General features: G+C 40.8%; 1 protein-coding gene across 1 annotated transcript; it reads left to right on the top strand.

Moving 5' to 3' along the window:
* The first annotated feature begins 510 nt into the window (after window positions 1–510).
* Window positions 511–10,575, top strand: ELAC1 (elaC ribonuclease Z 1). Its single transcript, XM_075932659.1, has 4 exons — window positions 511–553; window positions 4,172–4,337; window positions 6,006–6,473; window positions 8,108–10,575. Exons 1-4 carry the CDS (start codon window positions 515–517, stop codon window positions 8,575–8,577), a joined length of 1,143 nt encoding a protein of 380 aa, XP_075788774.1. The 5' UTR covers window positions 511–514; the 3' UTR covers window positions 8,578–10,575.
* The last annotated feature ends 1,814 nt before the right edge of the window (window positions 10,576–12,389 follow it).

The raw sequence follows: 12,389 nt of genomic DNA, 5'->3' as shown, positions 1-12,389 counted from the left end.
GCGGGGCGGCGCGCGCCTGGGCTGCTGCAGAGGCAGGCCCCAGTCCCGCCCGTGCGGCTCAAGGGAGACCCTGCGGGGCGTGCGGGGGCCGGGCCCGTCCTCCAGGGGCGTGAAAAGGCTGCGGCTGGCTCCTCGGGGGCCGCTGCTTCATGGACGTGTGTGTGAGAGAAGCCGGCTGGGCCCGGGCCCCCGTTGCAGGCTGGGGTGCCAAGCGGGCGGGGCCCTCCGGGGCTGGCCCTTCACCGTGGCATGTGACGAAGGCTGGATCCATTAGGGCAGAGGATTTCAAGCTTTGTGGCCCACCCCGACCGGAGCACACCTCTCTGCAGCCCACCACCCGTGATGGCTGGGGTCTGGCCGGGAGGTTGGATGCAAGAGCAGGCTGGGGGGGGGGGGGGGGGGCAGGGTTTTTCTGGGAGGGGATGGGTGTGCGGGGTCTAGGCATCAAGGAGATAGGAATGGCTCCATACTTTCTGCTCCCTCCCCCCCGCCCCCCCAGCTGGTCCCATTGGCTATGATTCCAGCCAAGGGGAACAGCGGGGAAGCCCTCTGGGTGAGTGGTTTAATGTGCTGCTATTCCTCCTGCGGGGGAAGTATCAGCACAAGGAGCTGCCGCCTCCTCCCACAAACCACATCTGGCCAGTGAGGCTCACTCTCCTCTTGTAAATTTCAAAAGCAGAACCAATATGAGTGGAGACTGCTACAGTCCCCGCTCTTTCCATTTTCCGCTGTGCCTCTACCTCCCCTGGTCCCTGCAGAAATGGTGCTGGGGGGAACCAGTTTTTAAGCTGGCTCCCCCCAGCACTGACTCCTTCTCTGCCTCCCCTTGCTGCCTGTGTCTGGGAGAGGGAGGAGGGGGGAGGAAGCAACTATTTGCTTCACTAGTTGACTAGCCAATAAATTTAAGCTTATCTAATAGTCAACTAGTCGCTTACATCCCTAGCCCTGAACCCATGGTCCATCTGCAAGACAGCCGTGGACCACTAGTGGTCCATGGACCACACTTTGAGAACCACTGCACTAGGGTTTTCACAGGGTCATTCTTCCTCACGGAGTGCAAAGAGGACAGGGACTGGTAGGGTGGCTGATTCCGTGGCTGGAATGTCTATGGTATTTGGACTCTTCCTATCCACACAGTGGTGTAAATATAGGTACAACACCCCTTAAAGCATTTAAAACCCACAGAAAAGCAGGTTGGTTCCTGTAATCGCATGAGTTTTAAAGATACTGTTGTGATCTTCTCTCTCAGCTGTGTAGCTTAGGAGAGGAGTAGGTTGGAGATGCATATAAGCTGTAATTCTTAGGTTTCTATTGGGGAAAACACTGACTCAGACACCATTGTCTCTCAAGTGGGATGCTGCCATTTTCTGGTACGGTGTGCAGTCTAACTTCCTCCATTTTCAAAATGATTGACCGTTGTGCCTGTAAAGATGTGAGGGGAAAAAGGCTTGTACTAATACCATAAAAGTATGGCTCTTTATAAACTTCTATGTTGTTTCTTCCTGAAGGATCTGAAATCTGTTCTATAAACAAGTACAGAGATCTGTTCCCCACAACTGAGATGCAGCCTTCTCTGAAAAAGGTTCTGTGATCCACAGAATCTGCTTATTATAGGAAGTGAAGAATTGAAACTGCAGGGAGAATTTAAGGCAGTAGATTTCAGAGTCATAGGAGCATAAGATTGGAAAAGACCTCTTGAGTAAACCGATCCAGTCACCTGCTATTACAACTTACTCCATTCATAAACTTATCAAGTTGTTCCAGAAACTGCTGATGGCTAGAAACCTCATTTCTAGCTTAAACTTATTCATAGTGGCTACGTCTATACTGGCATGATTTTCCGGAAATGCTTTTAACGGAAAAGTTTTCCGTTAAAAGCATTTTCAGAAAAGAGCGTCTAGATTGGCATGGATGCTTTTCCACAAAAGCAACCAGTTAACCAATATGTTTAACCAGCTAACGTATTAAAGGGGAAAGTGGGCAAGGAGTCGCTCCAGCCAGGCCATAGTACCTCCCCATCTGCTGCTGGGCTGAAGCAACTCTCGGCAGGAGCAGCCCCTGCCTGCTGGGTACTTGGGTTTGCCATGGACAGAGGCTGTTCTGGCCAGGACGCTAGAGCAGCCCGTGCCTATGGCGGGAGCCCCATGGGGCTGGAACAGGCCCCTGTCCATGAAACGCAGTGAGCTGCTCCAGCTCCTGCCGGTTAACCTTAGCCAGTAAACCTCATCCATTAAGGGTTAACCAGATAACTGGTGAGACATTCATAGCTCTATGTTCCACCATTCTGCAGGGAATCCTGTTAATATGGTGAGGTAATGGACTAGTGAAGTGAAATAATGAAAATCTTTGTAGCTTTTTAGGAAATAATGGTTCTAGGGTTGCTAGGTGTCTGGTTTTGAATCGGACAGTCTAGTATTTGAGCTTTCTGTTCAGAAAACAAATTGAGAAAATACAAATGTCCGGTATTTTCTAAATAAGATGTAATGTAGATTGTGATGTAATGTCAAGTGTGTCCGGTATTTTTGTTGAAACCATCTGGCAACCCTAAATGGTTCATCTCTTCTGGTATAATGAAATGTGGTTGTCTGTGTGAGGTATTTTTATTTTAATACCTTTTGAAGTAGCTTTAATAGACAGATTAGATTTCCTTTTCTCCCTCAGCCCTTTCTAGGGAAAAGACTTAAATGCTGAAATACCCACAACTTGCATACTTTACAAGGCTGTGGAAAAGTCTGAAAATAAATTTTGAAAATTAACTTTTTAAATTAACTTTTTAAGAGACTGCAAATATGCAACATGAATTAGAAATACAGTTTAGAATATTCTGCTAAGTCTTGACTGCTTTTAATGGAACATGCAAGTCTTACATAGATGCAGACCATATATATAAACAAAAGACAACTTCCTTCTGATAATGTAAAGGAGAAGCAAAAGTAACTTATGATAGCTATTTGTACAAAATACTGCCCTCTAAAACAGGTGTGTCAAACAGCTGACCCACTCATCAGTGTCATATGGCTTGCATACCACATAACATTTTTGTAGAATCTCTGCTTTCATTTTAAAGCCAATTATCTACACTGGAAATGCTTCAGCAGCACTATACTACTGTAGCACTTCAGTGTAGACAGTACCAACATTGAGAGGAGGGACTCTCTAGTGTTAGTATTCCACCTCCTAGAGACATGATAGTTAGGACACTTTAACTATGTCAGTCAGAGGTGTGAAAAATCCACATACCTGAGGGACGTTGTTAAGGTGATCTAAGTTCCTGGTTGACCTAGCTATTGCTTCTCAGGAAGATATATTGACTATGCTACTGAGAGAACCCCTGCCATCGACATACATAGTGTCTACACTGAAAAGCTACAGTGACTCAGCTATGCCACTGTAGTATTTTAAGTGTGGACAAGTCCCTTGACTTAGTGATGAGGGTTAAGTCACCTTAACTATGCTGTGCAGAGTTATGGATATCCCTGATTGACACCAGCTTAACTTTCTAGTGTAGACAAGGCCCAAATAAATATTTAGCCATCATTATTGTTATGAGATACTTCTATTCCAAATGCAAAGTGAACATAAACCAATGTTGTGTTGTCTTTCTGACAATGACTTTTAAGGTGTGAAATTCCCTGTTCCCTTTAGCTGTGTTAGCATCTTGACTGAGGTTAACAATGAGTTTTAAATGTAAGCATTAATTACTAATCATTTTAGTATGTACAGTTAGAAAGGGAAGAGTGGGGTGGGGGCAGAAGTCCATGACATTGGGACCTAGGTATTGTTGAAGGAGAAAATTAATATAAACACGCAAATGGAAGAGAGAAATGGGGAAGGGAGACACAAGGCAAGAATATTAGAAACTTTAAAGGTGAGACTATCCTTCCAGTTGATACTGAAGTGGACAATAAGGTTCTCTCCTAAATAAAGGCCATATTCAATTCTTGATCTTTGTGTAAACCTCTCATTGACATCTCTGGGAGATAGGTTGTGAATTGGAAGGGGAAGTTCTAAATGTATACCCAAATCCATGGATTACATTTAAATATGTGATTTGATCTTCTCAGTAGAATGAGTTTGATACCTTTTATTTAAAGTAAAGCCACAACTAGTGGTTTTTTCCTCCTCCGCAGAATAACCATGCAATAGACTTACAATGATGTATTTGCTTTAGGTGGACAAAATGTCCATGGATATAACTTTTCTGGGAACGGGCTCAGCATATCCATCTCCAACAAGAGGAGCTTCAGCTTTAGTCATTCGTAGTGAAGGAGAATGCTGGCTATTTGATTGTGGAGAGGGAACTCAAACACAGTTTATGAAAAGTCATCTTAAAGCAGGTCAGTGCAATTGAAAGTTGTTATCCTAAGACAGAAATCTTACTTCATACAGTCCAAATGCAGTTAAGGATATTAAGGACTAGTCGACTATCCGATAACTAAATGCTTATCGAATAGTCGAGTCAACTAGTCGCTTCCCCTCCCCCATTTGCTGCCTCTATCAGACAGAGGCATTGCGGCGTTTCAAAGCAGCAGCACTCTGTGGAGCCTGGAGTCAGCTGGGGAGTCTCCAGCTGATCCAGGGCTCTGTGAGGGAGTTCCCAGCTGACCCCAGGTTTTGTGGAATTGCCACACAGAGCCTGGGATCAGCTGGGGAGTCCCGAGCTGACCCTGGGTCCGCGCAGCATTTCAAAGTGGCAGCGCCACATGAAGCCCAGGGACAGTGGGGGACGCTTAAGTCCCCTGCTAACGCCAGGCTCCATGCGGGCACTTCCACTTTGAAATGCACAAGAGCCCCTGCTGGGGACTCTTGTACATTTCAAAGCTGGCATGCTGCGTGCAGCCCGGGACAAGCAGGAAGTCCTGCTGACTCCGGGCTCCACCACTTGGGCACGTTCGTTTTGAAATGCACAAGAGCCCTTGGGCTCTTGTACATTTCAAAGTGCGTGGACTCCGGAGTCAGTGGGACTTCCCACTGGCTCGGGCTGCATGTGGAGTTCCAATGTTGAAATACACAAGATACCCTGCTGGTGCTTTTGTACATTTCAAAGGAGGAATGCGGAAGTGCCTATCAACTAGTCGAATAGTCGATGGAAATTCCAGCAACTACTTGACTAGTAAATTAACCAATATTTAGCATCCTTATATGCAATACCTTTTTTATTTAGGTGTATTTTATCACTTCTTGACATGTTAATGAACATCTCTACGTACTGTATTTTAGGAGGGACCTTTTGAAGTTCCTATGGAATCTTTCCTTATCACTCTTTGTTGCAAAATTGTTCTCTAAAACATAAGCTTTAATCTAATACAAATTTTTAGCCTTTGTGGTTATAAGTTCCAAAAATGAATTACATTTAAGCTATGCCCTGCCATGTTCTGAGTCTGCAAGCAGTTTGAAACAACTGGCTAAACCTCTTAAATTGAAATTAAGGTGCCGCAGAAAATCCAGTATTCTATGCCAGAATGTACTGTCGCTTTGCTATGGAGTACATGAAATCTTAGTTGTAAGTTGCAATATGTAGCTTGTGGAAGTGCCTCTTCGCATGTTTGGAATGAAATTAGAAACTAGAACAAATGTAGAAATTCACTTGGTGGTTCTCACTGGCCCATGGTCTTCATGTAGTCTGATAAAGTGCAGTCTCCATCCAGAACTTGTTTGCATTTTAATACAGCAAAGGTATATTAGTCAATTTTTCTAGTTTCTTTGCTCTTAAAATTAATTTTGATCTAAACTTTCAATCACACAAACTTTTGGCAAAAATGTCTTTTGGCGAAACAAAAACAGTGACAAGTTTAATTTTGGTTCAGATTATTCAAATTTTCATCCAAAAAATGAGAAGTTAAAAATTTTAATTTAAAAAAAGTTCACTTCTTGATTTGTTTTTTGTTCAAATAAATTAATTCACAATTTTTGTTTTATAAATTTCCTACAAAATAAATGCATTTTAACAGTCTGTAATTTTGCTGCTCTGAGCGTAATTGTCACGTACTGCTATTTCTTCATAGGCAGAATTACTAAGATATTTATAACTCATCTTCATGGGGACCATTTTTTTGGTCTTCCTGGTCTGCTGTGCACAATTAATCTTCAGAGTAGTTCTACGACAAGCAAGCAACCTGTTGATATCTACGGACCATTAGGACTACGAAACTTCATTTGGAGAACTCTGGAACTCTCCCACACACAACTTCTCTTTCCATATGTAGTTCATGAACTTGTACCTACACCAGATCAGTGCCCTACAGAAGAATTTAAAGAACTATCTTATATGGACAGAGATGAAGTGATTTCCAAAGAAGTGCAAGGGAGAACACTTCATCTGGATCCTGTAGAAAACGCCTACACACTGGTCAACAATCAGCAATTTGTTATGAAAGCATTTCGATTATTTCATCGCATTCCTTCCTTTGGATTTTTAGTGGAGGAGCAGCAGCGGACTGGTAAACTCAATGCACAGAAACTAAAAGACCTTGGTGAGTACCTTCATTTATTTTTTCCTTTAATTCTTATAACTTGTGGATATTGTTTCTTAAAATCTATTCTTGAATGTGCTTATGGTGCAGTTAGTGCAGTTTTAAAGTCATAATAAGATATATGATTAACTACATTTCTTATATGGTTACATTAACTTCCAAATGCCTTATTAACATTTCTAAGGCACCTATTCTGATAATTTGTAAGCACATGTGTTATACTATAATTGTTGAAAATGGATTCATCAATAGATGATAGATATTCAAGTATACAAAGTGTTCAGGCTGGCAGCTGATTCATACTGCTACGAGTTGTGACCGAACTATATTCTTCACTAATGTCTGGAGTGTCTTCTAAAAACCCCTTCAAAGAAGCTTACTAAATCAGAATGGTGTGCATCTCTGTCTGTAATACATTCTGAAATTGACCACTTTATTCTTCACAAGAAAAGAGATAGGTATTCATATTCTAGAACTGTCTCCCCTGCAAATGCATACGGTTTTGATCATTAGAAGAGTAAAAACCCAGCTCGTCCTGTCAGCACATTCATTAAAGGCTTACAGAGAAAAAGAACATAAAACTGGATCTAGTGTATCATCTTCAAAATACACAACTTAAAATCTATTGTTAGAACTTAACTCAAATTAAAAGTTTTTGTTCTCTTGGAGTATGCAATAAGTGTAACATTAGTTTTTTGTAAATCATAGATCCACAGGATTGGTGTTATACCACCAGTTTTTGAACAGACTCTTGTGCCAGACTCCAAGAAGTCACTCTTTTCTGTCAGCATAGGCCAAGCACTCTCTCTAATGAACTTCTGGGGCTTTAGAACTCTTGCTTCATACCACTGAGTTCTACTCAGTGAATCCAACTCCTGGTTAGAGACTTGTACACCCTTCAGGGACTAATGCACCCCAATTGGTATTTGCAGTGTTACCCCAACAGTGCTTTCAAAAACAGAGTCAGCTGAAACACAATATTGGAAGTCCTTAAGTTAGCATACATAAATGTTAAAGAATAGTCCATTCTAATGAAGCTACAATTCACCAGCCATGTTATAGGGAACTCCATTTTCAGGCACTCTCTCTGATTTCCTTAGTAGAGAGCTAGCTTCCTCCAACCCAGAAGTCCTTATTTTATTCCTTGATAGACATGACTATCTTTTTTTTTTTTTTTTTTAAGGCAGGGCCCCTGAGTTCAGAGCCCTTTTGCCGGAGCTTGGGTTTCTTCTCAAGCTTCCCTGCTGAGAGGAAGTGATTATACTACCTTTGGTACTACCAGTTGTGTCTCTGAACTCTCTCTGTTGATCTGGATCAGTTTCAACTTATTCCTTAATGGTTATTTACTCCACTCAGACAGCAAGGTGATATGTGCCTATGTCTCCTGTGTACAAGCAGTGTTTAACCCTTTTGTCCTCACTGGATAGCAATGCAGTGTATAGAGGGAAACTGAGGTGAACGTAGGAGTCATAAAAATAGTACAGAAAAAAATTCCAATTTGCTACATCTTAGTACTTAATTTGTAAGAAAACAATGCCTTAAGAATAGGTTAAGTGTAAAATTTGGCAGATACTATATTGAACTATGAGCTGTGTTTATTTTCAAAATACTAAAACTTTTGACTTAACTTCTAGGAATTCAGCCAGGCCCTATATATGGGAAACTGAAGAATGGTGTTACGATTGTCTTAGAAAATGGAGTAATCATTTCTCCTTCAGATGTCTTGGATGAGCCTATTCCTGGAAGAAAAATTTGTATTTTAGGTGACTGTTCAGGCGTTGTTGGAGATGAAGCAATGAAACTTTGTTACAAAGCAGATCTGTTAGTTCATGAAGCCACGCTGGATGACACCCAAATGGACAAGGCCAAAGAGCATGGTCATAGCACTCCAAAAATGGCAGCTGAGTTTGCAAAGTTGTGTAAGGTTAAGAAATTGGTTCTGACTCACTTCAGTCAGAGGTATAAACCAGCTGGTCAAATTGGAGAAGGAGATATTGATGTCATGGCACTGAAGAGACAAGCTGAATCAGTGTTAAATGGTCAAGAAGTAACTTTAGCTGAGGATTTTATGACAATAGAAATTCCAGGGAAAAAGCAGAAGTAGCATCTAGCTCTATAATATGACACAAATTAGCTTGCTGTTGGACTGTGAGTTTAGGGCCTGTGAGCGAGGGCTTCAGGTATCCAAACTGGTTCCTCAGATTCCAGATGAAGAAAGAAGTTGCATTGTTAAGGTGTCATGCTTGGTTGCTGGAGAATGACTAAGTGCTGGATATACTTACTAGAGTGTTTCTCTTTGAATTCTCCACTCTGCAAGATGCTTAATGTCCTCAACTCTCATCAATTTCAATGGCAGTTGAAGGTGTTCTGCACCTATAAGAAATGGGCCATTATAGAATGGTGTTGCTATTAACTCGGCCAAATAGATACCTGCTACCATGGGGAAGAGGGAAAAGCAGATTACTAGTCAAACTCACTGCCTTAACTGGAATAGGTATGCGGCTACCTAAGCAAATGGATAAAAATAAACTCTTTGTTTGGTTTACATAAATACAACTATTCAAATTTGTGTAAGAATCATAGAGTCATATTGAGGCAAAGCAAAATATATATTGATTATCTAAACACTTTACTGCAAATCTAAATAACTTTATTTTAAAAGGAAATGCAATGCCTTTAACTTGTCTTTCTGGAGTTAAGTGATCAATACTGGAAATCTTAACTGTATAGGCAGAAATCTTCCAAATTAAAACTTCAGATTCTTTAGTCGTGAGTCTTAAAATATAATTTTGCAATTTTTGCCACTTATTTACAAACCTCTATGAATGTGAGTGGCATATAAAATACATTTTTTTAGCTTCTCAACCTCTCATGAACTTTTGTATAAAATATTTTCAATAATTCTTTAAATGATTTTATGTAAAAGGACTATTGCATAAATAAACTAATAAAATTGATAACTGTCACATTTAATAAATTTATTCATCACTAATATACAGAAATACTTCAAATTAGTATGCTTACTGTATTGTATAGAAGCATAAGATTACAAGGCACTGCCAGGATCATCTGGTCTGCAAGATTTGTTGCATATTTCAGGGTTTTCAAACTCTGTCGCAGCTTGTAAGGGCAAGCCTCTAGTTGGATACAAGACGCTTTGTTTACCTGTACCTCTGCAGGTATGTGTAATCACAGCTCCCACTGGCCACAAATTGCTGTTCCTAGCCAATGGGAGCTGTGGGAAGTGGTGTCCCAGTTCACACTGCTTCCCATAGCTCCCATTGGCTGGAATGGCACTCTGCAGCCAATGGGAGTTGCAGTTACCATACCTGCAGGAGGCACAGATAAACAAAGCATCTCGATGTCAGCTAGTGGTTTGTCCTTACAAGCTGTGACCCAGAGTTTAAAAACCCTTGGTCTATTTGACTAGACCTGACATCTCTTTGCTTGAAGAGATCACTGATGTCAATGAAAATTCTTCACACAAATAAATGGTTGACTCTATTCCCTAACTGTTAAAGGAAACTGTAGATTTAAATTGTCTCCGAATTAAAATTGTGGGTATTGTAGACAAAAAAAAAAATGCTACCTAGGGCCAACCAAAGTGTTCCCACTCCCTTGGGCTTTTTGTGCTCAGCATTTTTGAACATTCTCAGCTAGTGTCTGAAACATAAGCAAGGGTATGCCAAGAACCTGCAATGAAACTGGCTTTCATTGTACAATATGAGCAGTACAGTAACTGGAGTGCATAGTAACAAACTGAGCTAAAATTTTCATTCAGGTATTAACAAAGGTAAAGAAAATGACAGTAGCATGCCATTTTAACTAATACAGTAGGGAAATTTTATAAGCCTGTATATGATTTTAAAATCTTCATCCAAGGTATGATCTACTTGAGAAAGAAGTAATTACAAAGAAGAGATAAAATAAGTTCTAGTTATGGGCTTGTTCCTTCTATTTAGTCAGTTCTCTAGATTCAGGCATGGCTTAACAGTTCTTTTTCAGATGTTCTGTGACATAAATGAGAATACCAGGTTTTCCTACTTATGTAAACATCTTCATACCAGAATCATGTTTTATGCAATAAACTTAGTTAAAATGACATGTTTTGGAGTCCCAGAAAGTATTTTATGCAAAAGAAACATTATCAATATAACTGATATAAGAATTACTTTATCAGTATAATTGCATCTACACAGCAGGAGTTACAGTGATTAACTTTTTCTAAACTGGAATGATTCAATCAAAATAAAAACTAAGTCCTACTTTCAGACATCTTAAAAGTATCTAAGACTTTAGGTGCTTAAGTGCTAAGTCGCTTTTGAAAATGAGATGTAGGCTCCTAAGCCACTTAAGCACTCTTGAAAATTTGACCCTAGATACACTTCTTTAGCATGGATTATGAAATGCTAACAATGCTGCATGGTTTCTAGGTGCCTAACTTTTTAAAGCATTTATTAAAATACAGCTGCTACTTATGAAACTGTCCACTTCCTATTACATTGATGCTAATACAAACAAGAAAAATTAACATAAAAACTTGTTTTAAAATGGATAGGATTTAAAAAACTAAGTACGGCATAAGCACATTTACAGGCAGTCCCCGGGTTACATGGATCCGACTTACATCGGATCCCTACTTACAAACGGGGTGAGGCAACCCCGCACTAGCTGCTTTTCCCCCTAGCAGACCAGGGAGACGCGAAGCTAGCGCCCAACCCAGCAGACAAGGGAGATGCGGAGCGGCTTTTCTCAGCAGACACCTCAGCTTGAGAATAAAGGACTGAGGGAAGTGAGGTGTGGGAGAATAAAACTGAGCTCTGGAGAAATGTTTGGCTAGAGTTTCCCCTACAATATGTACCAGTTCTGACTTACATACAAATTCAACTTAAGAACAAACCTTCAGTCCCTATCTTGTACGTAACCCGGGGACTGCCTGTATACAAATATTCACATTACCACATCTCTAGGAAAATGGGTCTCATTCAGCCCAACTGTATGCAGGTACACATCTCCAGGAAAGGGCCACCTCTTTGTATTAGTTCAGATACCTAATAAGTGTCCCTCAGATATCTTACAGTATCTGCATACAGGGGTGATACTCACTCTAGAAACAAAGCTGTATCTTGCAAATACTCACATGGTGCTCTTCTACATTGAGAAGAAGCAAGTTTAGTTAAAGTACACCCCACACCCCTACTGCCAAAACAAATCTGTGGAACCATGGTATGTATTATGTAAATACAGTGGTGTATGTGAAATACTTGTGCATATTTTGTGCTGAATTTCTCTTAGCAACTGGTATGGGGCCAAAGCCTATTCTCTCTACAAACACATTTCCTACCCTCCAGTCTCTTCCTTTTTTTATGAAAGAAGCTGGATTCTGAGCCCTTTTTAAAATCTGGCCACTCGTGCCATTAGAATTACCATGTTTTAGCATATATAACTGTTGGGATTTTGTGGTTCCCAGAGATTCAGGTGCTGGGCAGAATCAAGGGTCTTCGATACTTCAATTCAATTCAATTTAACAACGACTTTATTCAATGTGCACAAAGGGGGAGCCCCTCAGCAAGGAGCCCGTCCCCTTGCTGTTTTATAGCACATGGCAGTTACATAACAGGTTACATAACACAAACTAATAAACCAATCAGATTCAACCTTTCCATATATGGCTTTGTTTGTCACATGCTTGTACTTCTCCACTCCACATGTTGAGTTCACTCCCCTCCCCTTGGCCTTTTCTAGACTGTTCCTAGGGTGGTGAGCCACAGCATGCTTCTTTATGAATACCTACTTTCCAAACCACATTTTGTTTAAAATGAACACATGCATATCCTTCAATAACCCACACTCATGTATAACCCACGGTTTTTCTTTGCCGTGTAAAAAAAACCAAACACCTTAGATTACCTGTGG

The sequence above is a fragment of the Pelodiscus sinensis genome, chromosome 6 (genome assembly GCF_049634645.1).
Source record: "Pelodiscus sinensis isolate JC-2024 chromosome 6, ASM4963464v1, whole genome shotgun sequence".
Taxonomy (NCBI): Eukaryota; Metazoa; Chordata; order Testudines; family Trionychidae; genus Pelodiscus; species Pelodiscus sinensis.
The sequence above is the reverse complement of the archived record's forward strand: the minus strand, read 5'-3'. Positions and strand labels throughout refer to the sequence as shown.

Bases quoted from the DNA above. Each gene is read 5' to 3' on its own strand.
- ELAC1 (XM_075932659.1), top strand. From the start codon at position 515: ATGATTCCAGCCAAGGGGAACAGCGGGGAAGCCCTCTGG. The intron at 4,338-6,005 runs GTCAGTGCAATT...ATTTCTTCATAG, and splicing joins GAAAAGTCATCTTAAAGCAG to GCAGAATTACTAAGATATTT. The intron at 6,474-8,107 runs GTGAGTACCTTC...CTTAACTTCTAG, and splicing joins ACAGAAACTAAAAGACCTTG to GAATTCAGCCAGGCCCTATA.